The sequence below is a fragment of the Vigna angularis genome, chromosome 10, assembly GCF_016808095.1.
Source record: "Vigna angularis cultivar LongXiaoDou No.4 chromosome 10, ASM1680809v1, whole genome shotgun sequence".
Lineage (NCBI taxonomy): Eukaryota > Viridiplantae > Streptophyta > Magnoliopsida > Fabales > Fabaceae > Vigna > Vigna angularis.
This window is the reverse complement of record NC_068979.1, coordinates 7,251,677-7,275,663: the sequence shown is the minus strand read 5'-3', so window position 1 is coordinate 7,275,663 and position 23,987 is coordinate 7,251,677. Positions and strand designations below refer to the sequence as shown.

Here is a 23,987-nt window from a genome sequence, read left to right as displayed (position 1 = left end):
ATACTGATGGTGTGAATTATAGAGATTTATGTTCAGTAAAGTTGAAACTTCTATTTTTTATAACTTTTTTGGAATGAAAAAGATAGTATTATACACTCATTAAACTAATATTATTTACTTAATTAAATAATAGCATTGAAAAAATATCATACTTTTCTCCTATTGCCCTTCTCTTTCCAAAATGAAAGAAAGGAAGATACCAAAATTAGTTAAAAGGGTAGCTTAAAAATGAAAACTTAAACGTGAGTGGTAAACTTAGTTGAAGAAATAGGTGGAAGTTGTAAAATAATAAATAAGAATATGATTAATTATTAAATTAAATTTTAATATCAGATAATTTCATATTTTTAATAAGTATAATCTATATTTTTACTTTATTAACAAAATGTAAAGCACATTTCTTATATAAATTAAAATTTAAGCAATATTTTTGTAACAATTTTTTTTATTGCAATTTGAAATGTTATATATTCTTAATAAAGAAATAAATATTTTATAAAAATAAAATAGCCGAATAATTAAATTAGTATTGAAAATAATAGTAATAAAAAAGTGACATTAAATTAATAATTAAAAAATAGTATGATTGTGCTATAGTTAGAATTAAGGTTTGTAGATTGAAAATTTCAATTCTTATTTAATATGGAATATTGTAAAATATAAATTTTATTTGAGTAAATTATTTTAAAACTAATATAATAATTTATTAATAGTTATTAAAAAAATACATTATTGCAAACAAATAAAAGAGTTTTATCAAAATTTTACAAAATAGATAATGATGAAAACTAACACACCAAATTCACCGTCGTTTCTAAAAGAGAAAATGGAATAAAAGTTATTTTCACTGGTTTTTCAGCCATAGAAGACCTAAACGGTGGAGTGTGCAAGTGAAGAGGTGTGCGAACGTTGAATGTTTAGGCGAGGGAGAGGAAGAGGAAGAGGAGAGATCAGCTGAATTGCGCTTGCAAGCCATGAGGAAGCGGGATTTGGCAATTCTTATGCTCTCCGCTTTCGCTATTTTCTTCACTCTTCAGGTTCCATTTACTTTTCCCCTGTTATCCAACTTTCTCTCACTCTAAAACCCTAATTTCGTCATTCATTATCACTCGATCCAATTTCACGTTTGTTTCTTAAATTGATCGCTGTTTAGCAAGATGGCGGTATTTCGTTCAAAGAGGCGTGGATGCACCTAACCGATGACTATCCAATCAAATACGAAGCCGAACGTCTTCCGCCGCCTCTCGTCGCCGATCTCAACGGAGACGGTAAAAAGGAAGTTCTTGTAGCTACTAACGACGCCAAAATTCAGGTAGGTTTGATTTAGAACCTGTTTCCACTTCTTTAATGCTCTTAATTTTCGTTCAATTGTATTTTTTCATGCTTGTTTTTGGCATCCTTCTCATTTCCAGGGTCAATGTGCGAGTGTATAGCACAAAAAATGTCTAGTCTTTACTTGATTGTTGGTTTTGCTTGGTAATAGCTTTGTTCTGACTGGTACCACTACTGTTGGTAATCGGGTTGTATGGTTGTGGTGGGGGTCTCAGGTTTTGGAGCCCCATAGTAGACGTGTCGATGAAGGATTCAGTGAGGCGCGAGTGTTGGCCGAGGTGTCTCTGTTGCCCGACAAAGTACGTGTCATGTCTGGGAGACGGCCTGTTGCTATGGCCACCGGCACTATTGACCGGTATAAAATTGGACAGCCGCAGAAACAGGTTTTGGTTGTAGTAACGTCAGGTTGGTCTGTAATGTGTTTTGATTCCAACCTCCAAAAGTTGTGGGAAAATAATTTACAGGTACGATGTTTTTAGCTGTGCTGTGACATCGTTATTACACCGTGTTGGGTTTTACTAATTCCTCTAGTGGTTGTTATAGGAAGATTTTCCTCATAATGCTCACCATAGGGAAGTTGCTATCTCTATAAGCAATTACACTCTAAAGCATGGAGATACAGGATTGATAATTGTTGGTGGCAGGATGGAAACGCAGCCACATGTATGTCTCGCTTTACTTATTGTTTCCTGGTTCATTACTATATTTTCCCACTCGACCCCTTTCTGTGTTCTAATAGCAAAACTTGCCATATATTGTGGATGATGTTCATCATCCTTTTTATAAAGTAAAGACCTTAGCAGCGTATGAATGACACTTGGTTGTGGCCATCTCGTTTTCTTTTACACTATGCAAGGTCAAATTTGAAAGTTCCTCTGCAATTCTGTTTGATGACGTATGTTAATAATGTATGTTTTGCTTTACTTCTTGGATTTCAGAATTTCTATTTGTTATTTGATTATTATAATTGTAACGTTTTTAGTTTATACATCTCTAATGTATGTTTAGAATTATTACTATTTAGTATTATCTTCTAATCCAAACTTGTTTCTTTGCTAAAATTGGTAACTTGGTCCTTTGGCTGCTAATTTTTTAATCAATTGTTTCAATATGTTGACTGTTTTCTGCTTTTTAGATTTTCATGGATCCTTTTGAAGACATAGGAGCAAGATTTGCTGAGCAAAAACGAAGAAGTACTACTGAAAAGGAGGTAAAGTCAGGTTGCTAGTGGGTGCTAAATTTTTTTGCCTGTTTTGTTTACCACCTTGTAGCATATTGAATTATACCCGTGAAAAACACTGATGTAGTTGTAGTGCTTAAAATTTCACTAAGGGTTGGTATAATTAGGCCAATAAACTCGGGATTTTGCAGCTAGTTGCATAAGAATCTTGACCTTAATAATCAGGCTGCTAAATAAATAAATAGGAGACTGTTTTAAATGTATGTTTGTATAAACTTCTTCATAAGTTAGAGAAAAAAAAAGGAAAACTGAACAAACTTTTCCATAGGTTAAAATTAGTTTATACATAACTTAATAAGTTTTTAGATAAGCTAATACGAAAGAGTTTCTACAAATATCGTACCTTGCTACTTCAGTTCAATTTCCATTCTTGTCTTCTCCTATAGGTGCTTACAGAGGAGGTTTTCTTTAAATTTCTTTTATTCTGAAAAATGTATCAGGTAGATGTTAGTTCTCTTCTTATCCTTACGTGGTGGAAGATTTTGACTTTTTATTCTGATCCTTTCCCTGGGTAGGCTTCTGAAAACTCTGGAACTGTGGATTTACGCCATTTTGCATTTTATGCATTTGCTGGTCGATCTGGTGCTGTAAAATGGAGCAGAAAAAATGAGGTGCTGTACTCTATTCTTTGGTCTTCAGTATGTTCTATTGTTTGGGTGTTGTCATCATGCTAACTTTGAACTAAAATTTCATTTGTAATACATGAGATTGAAAAGAAATAATTCTTGAGGGCTTAATTGATCCCTCTCATAATCTTCTATTTATAAAAATAAATTGATACAAGAGAACATGATAATTAGGGTAACCTTATTAGACACAATATAATCATGATAAATGAGGTAACTCTAGACACAATATAATCATGATAAATAGGGTAACCCTAGACAATATAATTATGATAAATAGGGTAACCTTAGAGACAATATAATCATGATAAATAGGGTAACCTTAGACACAATATAATATGATAAATAGGGTAAATATTCTAACACTCCCCATCAAGCTGGAGCATACAAATTGTATGTGCCAAGCTTGGAATAAATAAACTCAATCCAACAAAATCAACTTGTCTAAAATGTCAAGACAATAGACGTGGTAACTTTGGCTCCGAACAAGATGCACATATGCTTCAGACCATCGAGAGAGAATGTCTATAAACCAAATTGGACTCACAAACTAGCGTAACCAATAAGCTTATAGAGAATAATATTGGACAACCACGAAACTTCATCTAGCACCATGAACCTTCACGTAGATGACTTTGACAAAGTTAATTTCCATCAAAAGTGAATGACGAGTGGTAGACAACGACAAACTGCAGAAACTAGATTGCCATCAAGTAAGGATGGGGCCTGCATGACTAAAAGTGACAAACTACAGAGACTGGATTCCATCGAGAAAGGATGGGGCTTGCAGTGGCTAAAAGCGACCAAACTACAGGGACTAAACTGCCATCAAGTAAGGATGGGGTCAGTTACAGGATTAAATTGCCATCAGTGACTGATGGGTCCTGTAGTGGTTGAAAGCGACCAAACTGCAGGGACTAAACTGCCATCAAGTAAGGATGGGGCCTGTAGTGGCTAAAAGCGACAAACTACAGGGATTAAATTGCCATCATTGACTGATGGGGCTTGCAGTGGTTGAAAGCGACAAAACTGCAGGGACTGCCATCACTGACTGATGGGGCATGCAAGGACTGCCATCACTGACTGATAGGCATGCAGTGGCTGGAAACATATTGCAGTGGGTGGAAACATACTCCTCCTCACGGCAAACGACGGAAATGACGACGCGCTGAGACAAATCGTGAAGGTGGAAGATCATTATGGTCTCACTTGAGATCTAAAAGAGAGAAAAAATGTTTCTCAAAGACTTATTTCATTTCTACTCTTAAGCTTACATTTATAGAACTAGAGAGAGTGCTCTCTAGTTGTAACCCACTTAATACAACTCACACACAACTCATACACACTCATACACACTCACACACAGCTCATACACACTCACCCATAAACCAATATTCTAACACTCCCCCTCAAGCTGGAGCATACAAATTGTATGTGCCAAGCTTGGAACAAATAAACTCAATCCGAGGTCCCCTTAATGACTTAGTCAACATATCTGCAAGTTGGTCATTTGATCCAACAAACTCAGTACATATTTCTTTTGACAATAATTTTTCCCGAACAAAATGACAGTCAATTTCTATATGTTTGGTTCTCTCGTGAAACACTGGATTTGATGCAATGTGAAGAGCAGCTTGGTTATCACAATACATCTTCATACTCTGGATGTCACAGAAGTTAAGTTCTTGAAGGAACTGCTTCACCCATATAAGTTCACATGTTAATGAAGCCATTGCCCTATATTCAGCTTCAGCTGTTGATCGAGCCACTACATTTTGTTTCTTACTTTTCCATGAGATAATGTTTCCTCCAAGGAAAACACAATATCCAGTAGTAGATCGTCTATCAATAGGAGAACCTGCCCAATCAGCATCACAATATCCTGATACCTGAAGGCTTCCTTTTTCTTCGTATAACAGCCCTTGCCCAGGAGCCTTTTTTAGATACCTTAGAATGCGAATGATAGCATTCCAATGGCCAACACATGGAGCTTGCATGAACTGACTAACCACTCCAACTGCAAAAGATAGATCCGGCCTTGTAATAGTAAGATAGATTAGTTTTCCAACTAGCCTCCTATATCTCTCTGGGTCGGAGAATAACTCACCTTCTTCTGTTGTTAATTTTTGATTTGGATCCATAGGGCTATCAACCGGTCTACAATCAATCATGCCTGTTTCTTGCAAAATATCCAGAGCATACTTCCTTTGGGAGATTACAACTCCATCTTTTGACTGAGCTACTTCAATGCCTAGGAAGTATTTGAGGCTCCCAAGATCCTTGGTTTGGAAATGTCTACACAAATACTCCTTCAATTGAGATATTCCAGCAGTATCATTTCCTGTAATAACTATATCATCAACATATACTATCAAGTAAACACATTTCCCTGGAGACGAATGATAATAAAAGACTGAATGATCTGCTTCACTGCGTTTTAGCCCAAATTTTTGAACAATGGAGCTAAACTTTCCAAACCATGCACGTGGTGATTGCTTGAGCCCATATAGAGATCGGTTCAATTTACAAACCATACCAGACTCCCCCTGAGCAACAAACCCAGGAGGTTGCTCCATATAAACTTCTTCCTCAAGATCACCATGGAGAAAGGCATTTTTGATATCCAATTGATGAAGTTGCCAATGACGAATGGCTGCCATTGCAAAGAACAATCGAATGGTAGTCATCTTTGCCACGGGAGAAAAGGTATCACAATAATCAAGACCATAAACCTGAGTGTACCCTTTTGCAACCAGTCGAGCTTTGAGTCTATCAATGTCACCATTAGGACCGACTTTAATTGCATATACCCATCGACAACCAACAGCCTTTTTGCCTGGGGGAAGTGGCACAAGCTCCCAAGTATGACTGTGGTCAAGAGCCTGCATTTCTTCAATCATTGCTTGTCGCCATCCAGGATGATCAAGTGCTTCTTTCACACTTTTAGGAATAACCACAGAAGATACTGAGGATAAAAGTGAATAAAAAGAGGGCGACACTCTGTGATAACTAAGAAAATTATAAATGGGATGAGGGTTTCGAGTGGAACGAGTACCTTTTCTGAGAGCAATGGGCCAACCAGAATCATCTTCACCAGGAGGCGTGACAGGAGATGGTGACGGAGAAGAATCTGAAGAAGGAGATCCACCATTTTCTGGAAGAGGATTATCCATCGGGGTATTGTGTCCAAGGATATCAGTATGTGGAGAGGAAGGTTCGGGAGGACCTTGGGTATGACTTGGATTGACAGAGGTATTGGAGATATTAGACTCAACCACTGGAAGAGGGAGTACTTGGTGGAGGATGTGAACATCTTGAACAGATGGAGAGAAGAAAGGTGTTTGTTCAAAGAAGGTAACATTAGCAGACATGTAGTACTTTTTGGTTTCAGGAGAGTAACATCGATACCCTTTTTGAAGTCGAGAATAGCCCAAAAAGACACATTTGATCGCACGAGCCGAGAGCTTGTCGAGCCCCGGAGACATGTCGTGAACAAAACAAACACAACCAAAGACTCGAGGAGAGGTGTGAAAGAGAGGGTCATTGGGAAAGAGAATGGAGAAAGGAACTTTATTATTGAGAGAGGAGGAGGGCATCCTATTAATAAGAAAACATGCAGTTAAGATGGCATCCCCCCAGTGATGAACAGGAATATGAGCACCAAGCAAAAGGGTACGAGCCGTTTCAACCAAGTGTCTATTTTTTCTTTCGGCTATACCATTTTGTTGGGGTGTATGAGGACAAGTGGACTGATGTAAAATACCATGGGAGCTAAGAAGTGAAGAAAAAGTTGATGAGAAATACTCTTTAGCGTTATCACTTCTTAAGACTTTAATTACTTGACCAAATTGGTTCTTGATTTCATTCAAAAAGGATGTGAAAATGGGTAACAATTCAGAGCGATCTTTCATCAGATAAACCCAAGTACATCTAGAATACTCATCAATAAAGGTAACAAAATACCGAAAACCAAAAGAAGAGACGCGACTAGGTCCCCAGACATCAGAATGAATAATAGAAAAACTAGAAGTACACATTGATTGAGATCTTTTAGGGAAGACAGATCTAACATGTTTTCCTAGTTGACAGGACTCACATTCTAAGGTCTGAAGACCACTAAGTTCAGGACACATCTTTTTTAATTTTGACAAGTTAGGATGGCCAAACCGATCATGTAACACTTTAGGGGGAAGAGCAGCAACACAAGATACCCGTGGACGAAATCCAAAATGGTATAAACCTCCAGCTTCATATCCTTCTCCAATCTGTCTCCCCGAGCCACGCTCCTGTATAACAAAAGATTTTGAATCAAACGTTATTGAACAATTTAGTATTTTGGTTAACTGACTTAGGGAAATTAAATTGAATGGACAGTTAGGTACAAAAAGAACGGATTTCAGAGTTAGAGAAGGAGACAGGGAAACTCGACCGACTCCCTTTGAACAAGTTTTAGAGCCATTTGCAAGGGTAATGAAATGAGGTTTTTCTTGAAGGGAAAGATTTGAGAACAATGAGGTATTACCAGAAATGTGATCAGAAGCACCCGAGTCAATTACCCATGAATTTGGACCTGCCATGGATTGAGAAATGCAAGCTGTGGACGTACTTGAGGACTGAGATGATTGTGCCAAGCTGTTAGACTTTAAGCGCAGATACTCTTGATACTCTTCCTCAGTAAACTTGGAGTTGGAAGTGGAAGTTTCAGCCTGAGATATATTGGCAGTTTTTGAAGGAAAGCCATGCAAGGAGTAGCAGTTTTCTCGGATGTGACCCATCCTCTTACAGTAAGAGCACTGTTGATTTCCCCGACCTCCACGTCCTCCTCCTCTAGTTCCACGTCCTCCTCTTCCTCGCGTGGCAACCATGAGAGATGGTGCTATTGTGTCATGAGCTTCCTGAGACTGAGGCACAGGAACACGAAGAAGACGTGTGGTTAAGGCTTCCATAGAAGGGACTTCATGACTTGTCAGAAGTTGATCTCTGATGTGATTCAAATCTGGATGCAAAGCACGGAGGATCATCACCATATAATACTTGTCAAGCTTCTTTTTGATATCTTCCGAAGATTCCACTTCCAAGAACATTCTCAATTCTTCCACAGCTGCTTGGGCTTCAGTCATGAAGGAGACCATATCATGGTCTGTCATTTTGAGACAGGCGAGCTTGTTTGCGGTATCATAGAGACGTTGAATATCATTAGCATAAATGCTTTGAGCTTTCTTCCAAAAAGTGTGACATGTCTTGAAGGCTCTAAGAGATATCAAAAGTCGGGGTTCCACAGATTGCCACAAGAGGGCACACAATTGAAAATCAGCTTGTTTCCATTGTTCAGCTATGTCAGAAGGTACTTGACTCCCATCCTGCTCAAGGTGGTCATAACGTCCTTGACCAAGGAACCACATTTCTACAGCAGCAGACCAAGACATATAATTCTTTCCATTTAGCTTTTCGGAAGTGATTGAGGGACTTCCAGAGAAAGAAAGAACACTTCCAGATGCCATTCTTTGATAAAAACAGGAGAGGAAATCAGAAAATCCGTGAAGGACCAGAAAACCCTAGAGGGTTTCTTAAGGTTTTCTTAAAAGGGAGCTTCTGGACCCACCAAAGTAAGATTTTGAGGGTCAAAATGGACAGAGGAGCTGAGGGCGACGGCTATGGAGGTGGCGCGGAAACTTTCTGGTGAGCAGAGGGCGGCGCGTGGACAGCACGTGCCTATTCGCAGCGCGCAAAGAGGTGGCGCGTGACGGAGCGTGGAGGAGAATCAGGCGAACCCACCGGCGTGGTTGGCTGTCGCGTGAAGAGGCGAACCAGATCCAGTGGTCGCCGGACGGAACAGTGGCGGCGGACGGCGGCGGACGGCGGCGGACGGCGGCGGATAGCGGCAGACGGTAGCGGACAGATACCAGGATGGCGGCCAAGTTGAAAAACTTGAAATTGCAGTTGACAGCTGCAAATAGTGGCGAGACAGCCGCAGACAACGACGAACGGCACCGGACAGGTGCGACCAGCAGTGACCGTGCTGGTGAACAACACACTTGAAACCAGAGCAGGATGAACCCGCTCTGATACCAACTTGAGATCTAAAAGAGAGAAAAAATGTTTCTCAAAGACTTATTTCATTTCTACTCTTAAGCTTACATTTATAGAACTAGAGAGAGTGCTCTCTAGTTGTAACCCACTTAATACAACTCACACACAACTCATACACACTCATACACACTCACACACAGCTCATACACACTCACCCATAAACCAATATTCTAACAGTCTCCTTTATTCATCAAAGCATCCAAAAATAGATTTCACAAGGGACTGTGAAATTGTTTGACTAAGATTCTGAATCTTGCCAGAAATAGACTCCCCTCATGCCATGAGGAACCTTCAACCTATGACTTTGGTTTTGAAATTCCTTGTGTTAACCAGCTAATAGCACTGACTCATCTTGGAGACTTGTAAATAAATGACACAAGCCATTAGAAACATCACAGCTGCTACAATGTGCAAAGCTAAACACACATTATGAAAGAGGCTAAGGAACAATGCTGAAACAAAGAATTTTTTTTTTCTTTTGGTCGAGCGAGACGAACGGTAGTGTCGAAATATGATTTTGACATTGGGAAGGTGACTTGTGACAAACACGCACCGGAAGCTGATCAAAGAGAAGTCGTCCGTGACGGTGCGCGTGGAGGAGAATGAGGCAGCGACAAAACCCCTAACTTAGCCAGAGAAAACGAGACGACAAGGGTGACAGAGGTAGAACGGATGTGGCGTGCGTGGCGGTGCTTGGATGAGAACTAGCCCTCGACACATGCAGGGTTGACCATCGCTCAAGGAGGCGATCCAGATCCATTGGTCGTCAGACTAAACTGTGGCGGTGGCCGGTGGCAGGTATTAGCGGACAGCGTCAGAATGACATGAAATAGAGGTTGATGGTGACAAACTTATGTAGACAGCTCCTCACAGTGGAAAAATAGTGCCAAGTGGACAACAGCAAACGATGCCAGGCAACTGGCCATCGGCGGCAACGAAGATAGAGTAGGAAGAGACTTAGACAACCTGCTCTGATACCATGTTAATAATGGACTTTAAGTCTAACTCAACCCCACAAAACCGGCTTCTAGGGTGAGGTTTGCACCCACTTATAAACTATGAATTGGCCTTATCTCTAGTCGATGTGGGACTTCCAACACACCCCTTTCACGCCGAGGTATAGACATCTCGTGCGTGATAGTAGAAATTGGGTGATCCGATAATGGTCCGATAGCGGGTGGAATAAAAGAATAGAATGCCCACTTAGAACTCGCTAGGATAGGCGGCTCTGATACCAGGCTTACTTGATCCCTCTCATAATCTTCTATTTATAAAAATAAATTGATACAAGAGTACATGATAATTAGGATAACCTTATTAGACACAATATAATCATGATAAATAAGGTAACCCTAGACATAATATAATCATGATAAATAGGGTAACCCTAGACGCAATATAATCATGATAAATAGGGTATCCTTAGACACAATATAATCATGATAAATAGGGTAACCTTAAACACAATATAATCATGATAAATAGGGTAAATATTCTAACAGTAATAATGCATTTTTGTTTCTTTTTACTGTCTCTGTTTGAATGATAGACTTTTCTAACTTTAAATTCAGTAAGTGTACTTTATCTATTCTACCTCGTTTGATTTATGTTTCAAAGTTTATCTAGGTGGTTGCAATTCAGGAGAAACACGAAAACTAAAGAAAATGTATGATTTAAGTAAAAAAAATACAGAACATATTAAGCTATATTTTGTTGTCAATAAACTGTACCCTTGAAGAAGGATGCTAAATGTATGCTGTTAGCATATGCACTAGCGTTTTAATCCACTGGTGCCCGTTATATGGTTTGCCGAAAAATACCCATGAAGGAAATGAAACCACCTTCCAACAAGCACCAAAGTTAGTCCTGTCACGTCTGGTTTTGGCACCAGATATTAGATGTTTTACAACCAAGTGAATTGATGTCATGGTCAAGTCTGATTGAATTGTGTGATTGATGCTAATCTGATATTTAACAATTAACTACAACCAAGCCTTGGCTACATGGATAAACCAACGTTAGTGTCACTATGTAGCATCTATTTTGTTGAAAGCTAGTGTATTGTTATCCTTTAGTCTAATTGCTGCTATTGTCGTTTCATTTAGAACATTGAAGTGCATTCTTCAGATGCTTCACAATTACTTCCACAGCATAACTACAAGCTTGATGTTCATGCTCTGAATGCCCGTCAACCTGGAGAGGTACTTGCATTTTAGCTATTCAACTAAAGTGAGGTACTTGCATTTTAGCTATTCAACTAAAGTGTGCGTCTACGTGTAAGCTAGATTAGTGAAATGTGATAATCATATACAAGATTATTATTCTTTAGGGCCTTTCAGCAATCACCTGGCCAAATTTGGGGGAAAGCAATGAAAACCGTTGTTTTTCTTTTTGAATTATATTGACTACAATCACTGTGTCCTTTTAGTTCAGTTTAAATGTTACCTATAAGTGTTAAGAAGTAATCCAAAGTAATTACATTTTTCATTATTTTCCTTTTCTCATTAATCCCCAAAAGTCAAAGTTTCAGGCAAAGGATATGTAATACCATCCCTTCTCACGCATTCTATTCAATTGCAATAAGCTAAACAATTCAAACATAAATGTTTAAACGTGTTTCTGTGCTTATTGTCAACATATTCCAATATAAAGTGTGCTCCTTGTCATTATTCATGTTATCCACCTTTTCTCTTACAATGATCAACCATTAAGTTAAATATTTGCTTACTTGTATGAGCTTTTCCAGAAGAACTCCCGTCATCAATCCCTCCATTATGTGTGGAAACACTGACATATGCATATACTGCAGTATTTTTGTTTAAATTATGTAATTGAGAAATCTTTTTGTTTTTTAATTCCCCTAAAATTTGCTTCCTGTGACATGTGAGATTCTAGTTTGAATGCAGGGAATTCAGAGAATCAATCTTGGGAGTCATGCCTCATCGCTGGGTACCTTATATTTGACATTCTTTGTTAGCCTTTTATACCAACTTTTAATATCAAATACTGTCCATACTTTACATTATACGAATGTGTTTATCAGGCTAGGAGAGAAGATACTTTGTTGAAGCTTGCCCACTTCAGACGGCACAAGAGAAAATCATTGAAGAAAACTCCTGGAAAGTCGATGAGTTATCCTTTTCACAAGCCTGAGGAAAACCATCCTCCAGGGAAGGACACAACCAAAAAAATTTCAAACATAATTGGAAAGGCAGCAAATTATGCTGGTTCAGCAAAATCTAAGAAGGTTATACACTAACCATGTCATGCAACTGCTAACAAAGCTGGTTATAGTTGATAATTTGTATTGGAAATCATTCAATTGTATTGACAGAATGATAATTACTTTCTATATGACTATAATTTGACAACTCAAAATTCATCCAGTAATAGAAACGCCCTGTTTACTTGGTAGCTGTTGCATATCCAATTTTTATTTTATGATTTAAACTTATGCTGGTATTCATTTGCATCATATATTGGTTATTTAGGTGCAAAGGCCTGAGTAGTAGTAGATCACTACTGTAGTGAAACATAGCATCTCTAAATTAGATATTCTTGAATAAGGGTTTGCTATGTTGAAATAAACTCTTTGCGTCATATTATTTTAGTTTTCATGCTATTGCCTAACATGTGATTGGTTTTCTAACAAATAAAATTGACATGTTATGACGCTGAGAAAATAAACTTTTTGATATAAAAGGGTAAAGAATTTGCAGTCATGATGTTTCTCTCTTGGAATGCAGCACCTTCCCTATGTTCCCACCATAACCAACTACACTCAGGTTTGGTGGGTTCCTAATGTTGTTGTGGCTCATCAGAAGGAGGGAATAGAAGCACTTCATCTAGCATCTGGCCGAACAATATGCAAGGTAAACATAAATCCTTTAGTCAACTTGAATTTGTTGCTTTACCATGCACTTCTTGATTAGGTTAATACAATTTTATCCAAATAAGATAGAGGCCAAGGCCACTAAAGGCTGCAAGTATTTGTAAAGCTGAATATTCTGATACTATTTTCAGCTTATGGAGCACATTGATTCTTTGGTCAAAATACATCCTTCATATAATTCGTATGCATTTTCATGTCTAATGGAATGATAAATTTGTTTATTTCAGCTTCATCTTCAGGAAGGTGGCCTGCATGCTGATATTAATGGTGATGGAGTACTAGATCATGTGCAGGTTCATGTCTTTAACCCATTCTAATTAAAAAATCGAGCTAGACCATATTAATTTAGCCTGATAGCAAATAGGGGATGTTATTCTGCCTGACGTCTGAAATATTCACTTATCAGGCTGTTGGAGGAAATGGTGCCGAGCAGACTGTAGCCAGTGGGTCTATGGAAGTGCTACGTCCTTGTTGGGCTGTAGCAACATCTGGTGTACCAGTACGGGAACAACTCTTTAACGTATCCATTTGTCATTATACCCATTTTAACTTATTCCAACATGGAGAACTTTATAGAAGCTACGGTCAAGGTTCAGATAGTGCCTCTTTAGAGGTAGCAACACCTATTCTAATTCCTCGAAGTGACGGTCATAGGCATCGGAAGGGAAGCCATGGTGATGTTATCTTCTTGACAAATCGTGGAGAGGTACAACATTTGTTCAATTGTTTGTTGAGCACCAATACTATCATTGGTTTTATTTATCTTTGTTTCTATTCACGAATAATTTATATGTTGGTTTTTTGAGATATATCACTATTGGGAGTTACTTCTCTAAAAGAAATGATTACTGAATCTTTTGAAATACGAAATTTATGGATTAAATTGGATTCGACCTTTTGAAATAAAGAGTTTTTGAAATGCGGGAGAAGCTTTGTCTAGCGCTTGGATAGTTTCCAATATAACTTACAATTTTATTGACACTGATATTGGTGGCCTGGAAAAATCGTTTCTTGCAGATTACATCATACTCCCCTGGCTTGCATGGTCATGATGCTATTTGGCAGTGGCAACAATCAACTGGTGTTACATGGTCAAATCTACCTTCCCCATCAGGAATGATGGAAGGTGGTCTGGTGGTTCCCACACTAAAGCCTCTTCCCTTGCGGTTGCATGATAATCAGGAAATGATCCTTGCAGCTGGGGAACAGGAAGCCGTGATAATGTCACCAGGAGGAAGTATATTGGCTACAATTGAATTACCTGGCCCACCAACACACGTTTTGATCTGTGAGGACTTTTCAAATGATGGGCTCACTGACCTTATTCTTGTCACCTCTAATGGACTGTACGGCTTTGTTCAGACCAGGCAACCGGGTGCTCTCTTCTTCAGCATGCTAGTTGGTTGTCTCATAGTCGTGATGGGGGTTATATTTGTCACCCAGCACTTGAATTCCACAAAGGGGAAGCCTCGTCCCTCATCGGTTCCTCGGTGAAGAGCTGGAACTGAAATTTAATACCAACCGAACTTGAGGCTAAAAGAACAGTGAAGTGTGCGCAACCAGTCAAGAGAAGAGCATTCAAAACGCGTAGAGCTTGAGTAAATCTCTATAACAGGTGCTGAACGGTTCTAGACTGTTGATTGTAAAATTTGGACAGAATGTAGGAAATTTGATGTTATAATATTATAAGGAAACTTATACTGTCTGCTTCATGGAATTTTGACCTGTCATTGAGGAAGCTATACTGTACACAGTGGTTACTTGTTCAGAGTTAGTTGATGCACTAGAGAATTTCACCAGACGGTCTTTCTAATTCTTCCCAAGGATTTTGTTGCTTAAGAGAGGTATTTAACTCACCGTACCAAAATTGTTATTCATTTTTACTGAGGATCAATTCAGCTGATAATAATGCTTTTTTATCCACAGCTTCGAGAGAGAGAAAAAGAATGGTAGTGATAGCTCTTCTTTAGTTATTACCCCTGTCGAAAGCAAGAAAATGGTTAGAAATAGAAATCAGTTTCTATTATCCACCTCATTCATACTTTTCTGCGCAGCTATTTTCATGTATCAGAAAATTTAATAATTTATTTGAAAAAAGCCTGTTTCCCAAAATTTTTTTACTTTGTTTTTGTTTTAAGATGGAATTGAAGAGAAATAAAAGTTATGGTTTGAATTAAGGAAAAAAGATAAAAAAAAAGAAAAATGAAAAAAGTTTATGAAAATTAGTGAATTAGTGAATGATCTGATGGTTTGATAAATTAAAAAATATTTTAAATAATAAAATTATATGATTATTATTTTGTCTCAATCATAAAAATAATTTAAAATAAAATATAATTAATGTAAATTATGTTAAAATATTAATTGTTATTTAAAATTAAAAAATTATATTTAATCATTTAGATAGTCTTTATTTGGTCATTATATTTTTATTTTATATAATTTAGTTTTTGTATTTTTATTTTGTCTCAATTTAGTTCTAATTTTATAATACTTAAATAATTTTGTTTTTCTCCAAATACGAACAAAATTTAATTTGTATATAAATTTTACAATTATTTTTATACAAATTGATACTTTTTATTAAAAAAATAAAAAAAATTACAAATTAACATGATACATTTTTATTTATGTAATACTAACAAAAATAACTTAATTATATTAAAGTTTTTAAAACAAACTAACTTGAAACAAATAAAAATAAAGAAACTTATTTAAAATTTTACTACAAAATTATATAACAAATGAAATCATTTAACCTAAATAATATGAATAAGTAAACTATAAAATTTAATCTTTCAATAATAGATATTTGTGTGAAGATTCTCAACTATTCATAAAAAAATTTCTAGAATTAAACATTAAGATTTGGAATATTTCAAAACTTTTTCAAGCAAAAAATTATATTTAATTAATCTTTTAATAATTTAATTTTTAAGACGAAACTATATTTTATATATTAACAATGTAAAAACATAAACAGTCAAATAATACTTATAGAATAGTATTTAAATTTTTAAATTAGAATAATTTTTTTAATTTTTAAAAAAATTAAGACTAAATTAAGAAAACTAAATTTACAGAAATCAAATTGAGACAAAATAAAAATATAAGGATAAAATTGAAATAAATGCAATGATATCTGTCTTGATAGTGACACGTCACATTGTCGTTATCACGTGACATGATATTAATTTGACACATGAAAAATTTGTTTTTTTTCTAAATTAAAAGAAAATAAAGAATAAAAATAAAAATATTTTAAAAAATATGTAAAAAATTCAAAAAATTACAAACTGACACATATCACTCTCTTTAACCGTGTTAATAAGGATTAACTGCAAGATTCAAAATAAGGATCCAAGATAAAAAAAATGAGAAACATGTTTAAGAAAAATCACCAAAACCAAGAAATATTTAAGTAATTAAATAAAAAAATTATATTAAAATAAAATAAGATAGATAAAATAAAGTTGAAATGAATTCTAAGTTATTACTTTAAATAAACTTAATTTCTATACTACTATTACTATTATTATTATTATTAGCACAATAATCAACATTATTATTATTCGTATTAACAATATTATATTATTATTATTTTTATTATTATAATCATGATAATAATCATAATTTATTATTATTATTATTATTATTATTAACTTATTATTCTGCAAAATCCATGTTTATATCTGTATCCATCATCCTCGTCTGTTATGAGAAAAAATATTTTAATGCCACACAAATGGACAATGAATTAAACGAGGTTTAAAACGCAAAATATCATGCCTACATCATGGTTTTCTTCAGGTAAAGCCATACTCCGTGAGAGTGAAGACAATTGAAATAAAATTGTAAAAAATTATTAATGATTTAATGGATATGATATATAAAATAATATTTTAATAAAGTAAAATTAATATAAAAATAAAATAAAATAAGTTAAAATTAATTTAAAATAAAATATAAATTATTTTTTTTTCAATAAAAAAAATTAATAAGTAAAATTAATTTGAAATAAAATGACATTGGTTAAAAATAATTTTAATTGATAAACATCCTATTTTAAATAGTAATTGCAAAGGAATTATTACATCAATAATAAAATAGAACAATTAACAAACTCGAAATATAAAGTTTTATTATTATCATATGATATAATCATAAAAAAGTACTTCATATACAAAGCACTAGACTAAAAACTATGCATTGGAATGATACTTCAAACAACCAAAAGAAAACGTAATCGCTATAGGTATAACTACAAAAACTATTATGCATATGAACCATCTTCACCTAATGCTTACTCCACAATCACATCATCTCCCTCTACTCACACCCACCAAATGATCATAACCAACATGCGAACAAGCAATAATACCCAAACACAAAAGAAAATAAACAGAGTAAACTAGTGTTACAAGACAAATCATAATACATATTATCATTTCATACATGAGTCATATTTCACAAATTCAAACCAAACATCTTAATCATGCCAAAGACTTAGACTTAATTATCCGAATTTAGTATGAATGTCAAGTTAAGGTGAGTCATGCACTTGTGGTGGCCTCTATTAATTTGTAGAGTCATTACCAATGAGTTTTACCTTACCACACTCACAAGGTTACCGAGTCTTATGCCATACTGAAAGCACATAAACTAAGATTTTTTACTACTCTCACCACATGTATCAATCCTCTCTAATTAAGAATGAATAATCATTAGAGTGTTAGAATAATCCTCAAGACTGAGCTCCCTACATTCATACCAACAATACTTTGATACAATCATTAAGAATTCTCCTTAGAACTCTTACACACCTCATTCCATTCAAACATAAATTTCAAGCCTTACAACAAATTGTACAACAAACCATTATAAATTTTTAAACCATACACATAAAAGAAAGGATTCAAATATACCAAAGAACTCATACTCACTCGCCTAGCAAACAACCTCTACTCGCCTAATGAGAGGCAAGTTAGAAAGCCTCCCAAGCAACTCTATGCTAAACACCCCAAATACTCGCCCAATGAGCTCCAAAACTAGTAAGCTCCCCAAGCTGAGCGAGCTAGCTCGCTCAACCTTTGGAACTCACTGGCAAAACTCTCCTAAACTCATCCAGTGAAGCCATTTTGCTTGCCCAACCTCACTACATAATTCTGCAATGCCAAAACTGCATAATTAGCACTTCTAAACGACCCATGACCTATTCTAATCATTTTTACCAACTTCTTACTCTCCTAGATTAGATTCTAACCTATAATAGACTTAAACCAAGGCGTATAACTCAACTTATACTGGTTTTTCACTGTTATGCAACAAGATTTCAACTTAAAACAACTAAATTCTCACCTTAGAGACTAAAATTGAATTCTACAAATTCTAACTCATTTTTATGTAACTTAAGGACTCTAACAAGTTAGAAACAACTTACAAACAACCTTTAAACTGACTATTTTAACACAGATCCTATAATTAAAAAACTCACTAGTCCAAACTCTAAAAAATAAACTTGAAAAGCAACCAAAACACTATTACCTCTTTCTAAAACAAATTTAAGGTAGTTAACACCTCTAACAAGTCACAATTCACATTTAAATAGACTCTAAAACTGAATTTAATCTATTTCACCCTTAGCTCAAAAACTCACCTACTAAAACCCCATTTTTGAAGTCAAAATGACTAACAATTCTACATATATTTTGTTTCCTCTATATCAATTTCATACTATCAACCTTCACAACATCAACCAAACACAAGACAATAATCACCTTTAACCAAATTCATACAACCACTTTCATTGAATTACTCATGCATATTAAAACAAACACACAATTCAAAGATCAAAATTAACATACATTCAACTTTCATATTATTAACTACCAAAACATGCTTTGTAACTTAAATTAAAAGAAAATACTAGCTGCCCTTACCTCAAAGAGAACTACTATAGCTCTAAGAACGCCCAACATTTGCTTTAAACATAAGAAACCCTAGAAACACCTACAAATCACTGAATCGTGATCGAAGGGGTTCCTAAGCATGATCATGAATAAAAAATTAAAAAAAAGAATAGAAATATACTTACTCTAAATCAGAAATTGATCGGATAAGAGTGAAGATTATATCAGGTCATTTTATTTTAAAATTCAATTAAGTTAAGAAATAATTGAACGTTTTATCTTTTGATAAAAGTTCCTTGAGCATATTTATTGAGGTGTGATTTTTAACACTTATAAACATGCATTTGTAAAAGATAAAATCCATTTAAATAATATTTATTTTAGAATGCATCTTACCTAACTTAAAAGTTATGAATGAATAAAATGATATTTTAGGATAAAATGATACATTTACAACGAGTCTTCTACTTTGATATTTTTTAGGAATTTTTTTTTCTTGATTTTAGAATTGTTAATGAAACCACAAAAGTTTAAAATATGAAAAATTTAAAGATGGTTAATTAATATACCTTAGACAGTTTTTTTTTTCACAACTAATAGCACCGAAATATTAATAATATTAAGATATTATCATAGTTTTAAACTTACTTATCAGCTCTATAATAAAAAGAATTACAAATTATTCATCAATTAGCTAAACTCTACCTATAGTGGCATATGCTAATTGGCAACCAAAGAGTGGGAAATAGATCGAAAAGTTTATATGATTCATTTTACTAGATGCATGTATGTATGTTTATATATAAAGAGTATTTCGGTATTTACTTTTTTTCTTTTACTCTTCAAGTTACTAATTTATTTAAATTTAATTGATTTTGAAAATTTAACTATTTTTTAAAATTAAATAAATAAAATGATTTAATAAATAAAGAAAAATATCTATAATTAAATTATAAAAGTTATTTATATTTATTTTAATAATTATAATTTGATTAGTTTTTTATGTTACAAAAAGGTAAACACATAGACGTACGTAGTATATGAGTTTTAAAAGTATATTTGATTTTGATTGAATACTTTTTAAATAAAATATGCAAAAAGATTTATAAAAATGTGTAGCATTGATCTCAAAAGAAATGATGTAGACTCTATAACTAATTACATTGGAGGTGTTTATTACAGGAAGCTTTTATGTAGTATTTGTAGGTGTGCATGATGCATACTGAGAGACAAAGACAAGTATTATAGTTATTTGTCTCCTTTCGCTTTATGTTTATTTATGATACTGATTTTATTTACGCCACACACCAATGACATTATTTACTGTCAGTTTTGTTGAGAGAAGGCTGACTACTGAGCCAAACTTCAGTTGATCAGCCAAAAGTAGACATCTTCCTGCTTCCATTCTTCATCCATTCATGTCTTATTCGCATTTTAAGTTCTTATCTTTTCAGTAAAATAATACTTTATCATCAACTCTCAAAAAGAATATGTATCTGTCAAAAACTATATATTTTTCTATCATCTTCTTCTTTCTAGTAATTTCCAATTCTTGTTCATTTTAATTCTTTTCTTTACTTGTCTATCACTCGATGCCATATATACTTAAGGACAGCTCATAATTTACTTTTCTTATATATATTTCTCTTTGTTGAGAATAATTTACTTCAAATCAAATCAAGTTATTATGAATGATAAAACTCTTCTTATGGTTATAAAAAGTAGATAGAAAAATTTGTTTAATAAGATAAAGATGAAGATTGTATAATGATAAAATCATATATTTATATTTTTTTGGCGTAGAAAAATAAAATGATCATAAAAGGTAATTCTGTATATATTTTTTTAGAAAATAATATTAAATGAATATAAAAAATTATTATATATATATATATATATATATATAAAATAATATAGAGTAGGATATTAGAGTTAAACCCTTGTGAGTAAGGAAATTTGAATAGATAACACAACAATTCCTAATTCCTTTCACAAAAAAAGGGGCTTCTGTACAGTATTTATCCTGTTTTAAATTAGTATATTGAATTTAATTGTAGTTTAATTTATTCTTATTTTGATATACTAAAAAATGGTTCCTAATTTAATTAGTATATACTAAAAAGTACAAATTTATAAAAAGGCTAAAATATATAAAACTAATAAGTTTGATAATAAGTGTTTTAGTTTGACCATATTTATGATTAATGTAGGCAACTTTTTAAAAGAATTAAACTAATAAATGGCTAGGATTTTTAAAACTAAATAAGTAGTAGCTTATCGAGGTTAATTATTATTTTTTAATCATAAACATATACCATTCTTAGTGAATGAGATGGGACAGAGTATTTGGATTCTTCCAATGTACAAATGGATTCTTCTAATGAAAATGAAATTCTTATAAAAATATTAGTATTTTAAACTTGCTTCTGTCCCCATTGCCTTATCCAAAGACTATCTGGATTAATTAATTTTTTATTTTGTTATATGTGCTATTATACTTGGATAGATAAATTTACATATTCGTAAACAAACAAAAAATCGTGTCAGTGATATTAGCACAATAATACACTGACTGCAAAAACTATCCTAATTCATTTTGTTATTGGGATAATTTTAAAGAAGATGTTGAGTATTTTAATCAAACAAAATTAATTATGTAAACAAGAAACCATTAGAACCATAAACTACATCACAAGGCCATTTGAACAATTCTTTTCAGAATTTTTCTAAAAACAAATAAATAAATAAAATATTTTTTATAAAACAAAAATAACTTATATAAAAGTTGAAAATAAGAATTACATAGAAGAATTTTACAAATTATTTTAAAATTGATAAAATAATTTGAACTGTACAAATTATATAAGAGAATTTTTATAAAATTAATTTATAAACAAACTAATTTTAATTTATAAAATAGTATAGAGAAGTTTGTATTATATTATTTGTATAGTTTATATAAAAATAAAATATTATTTTATTAATAAATTTAAAATAAATTAGTTACATGTTAATAAATAAAAGGTAGACAAATCTTTTAAATTCATTTTATAATGTTTAGTTCTAGACAATTTTACTTTCCTTTTTACATTTATCACAATATGATTTTGACTGTGGCTTCCTAACTAATTTAGAGTCTTGTGTAGTGGGTGTAAAAAAATTTATTATATCTATTATTATTCTAAATTATCTTTTTCTCTTCTTAAATAAATAGTTTAAGAAAAATGTTGATCTTATTTGATTTGTATTGAAATAATATCCATATATTATAATTAATCTTGACAATTTAATATTATGGTTATTATTTATGATAAGGTAACTATTTTATTATTATATATTTATTGTAAGTATTATTCCATGATAACAGATTCGTATTGATATTGATTATATAAATACATTTAGTATTTTATAAGAAATACTCATTTTTTCTTACTAAATTGAATGTCTTATAGTCTTTTAGAAGCGGATGTTGCTTTTCTAAATAATAAGAGATTCAATTTTAATCATAAAAATATTCGAGCGACCACTATTGTCCATAATTCTATGTTCAAAATCACGGCAAGATCATATATTATGATTGTAGGATCGTGCGAGAGCTTTTCTTGATTAATTATAAAGTTTTAGCAAAGATTACCAAGTCTTGATGGATGATGAGCATGCTTCAAAGTTTTAGCAAAGATTACCAAGTGTTGGTTGATGATGAGCATGCTTCAATAGAGAAACTAAATATGTTTATACAACAACCTGTTGGTTGTTAAGCATGTTGTTGAAATGTGATAGTATATCATATGTATGGAAAGGTAAAAAATATGAGACTTAGAAGATTGGAATAAGGTAAAACAATAATCTCTTCTTTGAAACCATGTTACTCAAGTATTGAGTATGATGCTCTGACAATAAGGCTAGTGGCTCAAACATTGTTATGAGACTGTCTACAGGTATCACTGCATGTGGTAGTTTGTGACCTGGTGAAGGTGTTTATAGAACTTATTATATTTTCAAATAAATGAATACCACTCAAGCGAGACTGTAACACTAGAACCACAAAGAGGTCATTGGATTAAGGAGATATTTTGGAGGTTATTGATCTTGGTAAAGTTTTCACTCATATAATGATTATGTTACTCAAGTGAAATGGATATGGTTTATATTTATATAATGATTTATCATAGTGACCTTGGGTGATTACGTGATTTTAACTGTTAAAGTAGGGATACCCCAGTGAGTGATATCAGGATTTGGTGATAGCAACAAATTTGGAACTCATGCTAAGTATCCCAATTCACTATTGTTTGGTCAGGTAGATAGAATTGACAAGAAGATCACGAGAACTTATATCTACTTTGGAATCAAATACGGTGTCACCTAACATCAAAGACATAGCTCAACTATGATTGGGTGAATTCAATATATGTCAAGTTATAGTATCTAGTATGATTTCTTTCTCAAAAATAAAAGTTTAATTAACTTAATAAAAAACTTATTGCACGGGAATAAATCCAATAATTCAAAGGAAATGCATTTCTTATATTTAATTTTAAAAAGAGAAAAAATAGTACATTTATTTTATTTTTTTTAACTCTCTCTCTCTCTCTCTGTAAATATCTTTCTATTTTTTTTTTGTACTTTTATCAGATCATGTTATCTCTAAACCTATCCCCCCTCCCCTTTTCTTTTGTCTTTGTTATTAATTATTGAATAACATTAGATATTTAATATGGGTTAAGTAAAGGTTGAAAATATGTGGAAAAAAAAACTAATATTGGATAAATGTATGCATGAATAAATCCAAATTGTATGAATGCCAATACACTGATAAATGAATAGAAGACATATATTATGAAGTAGGTTGGTACTTGTGTTGGATTGTATGTAATTTTGTATCGTTCCCCACCCAT

General features: G+C 33.4%; 2 protein-coding genes across 2 annotated transcripts; one reads left to right on the top strand and one right to left on the bottom strand.

The window, feature by feature from the left end:
* Window positions 1-835: 835 nt before the first annotated feature.
* LOC108335747 (uncharacterized) lies at window positions 836-14,979 on the top strand. Its single transcript, XM_017571874.2, has 13 exons — window positions 836-1,037; window positions 1,154-1,312; window positions 1,548-1,796; window positions 1,876-1,995; window positions 2,468-2,542; window positions 3,088-3,183; window positions 11,394-11,489; window positions 12,184-12,237; window positions 12,332-12,535; window positions 13,035-13,160; window positions 13,408-13,473; window positions 13,587-13,886; window positions 14,198-14,979. Exons 1-13 carry the CDS (start codon window positions 975-977, stop codon window positions 14,672-14,674), a joined length of 2,085 nt encoding a protein of 694 aa, XP_017427363.1. The 5' UTR covers window positions 836-974; the 3' UTR covers window positions 14,675-14,979.
* LOC128194304 (uncharacterized) lies at window positions 6,581-9,305 on the bottom strand. The gene is made up of 3 exons (XM_052869547.1): window positions 8,801-9,305; window positions 7,721-8,700; window positions 6,581-7,484 (listed from the first exon to the last, which is right to left on the bottom strand). Exons 2-3 carry the CDS (start codon window positions 8,697-8,699, stop codon window positions 7,447-7,449), a joined length of 1,017 nt encoding a protein of 338 aa, XP_052725507.1. The 5' UTR covers window position 8,700; window positions 8,801-9,305; the 3' UTR covers window positions 6,581-7,446.
* Window positions 14,980-23,987: the final 9,008 nt, after the last annotated feature.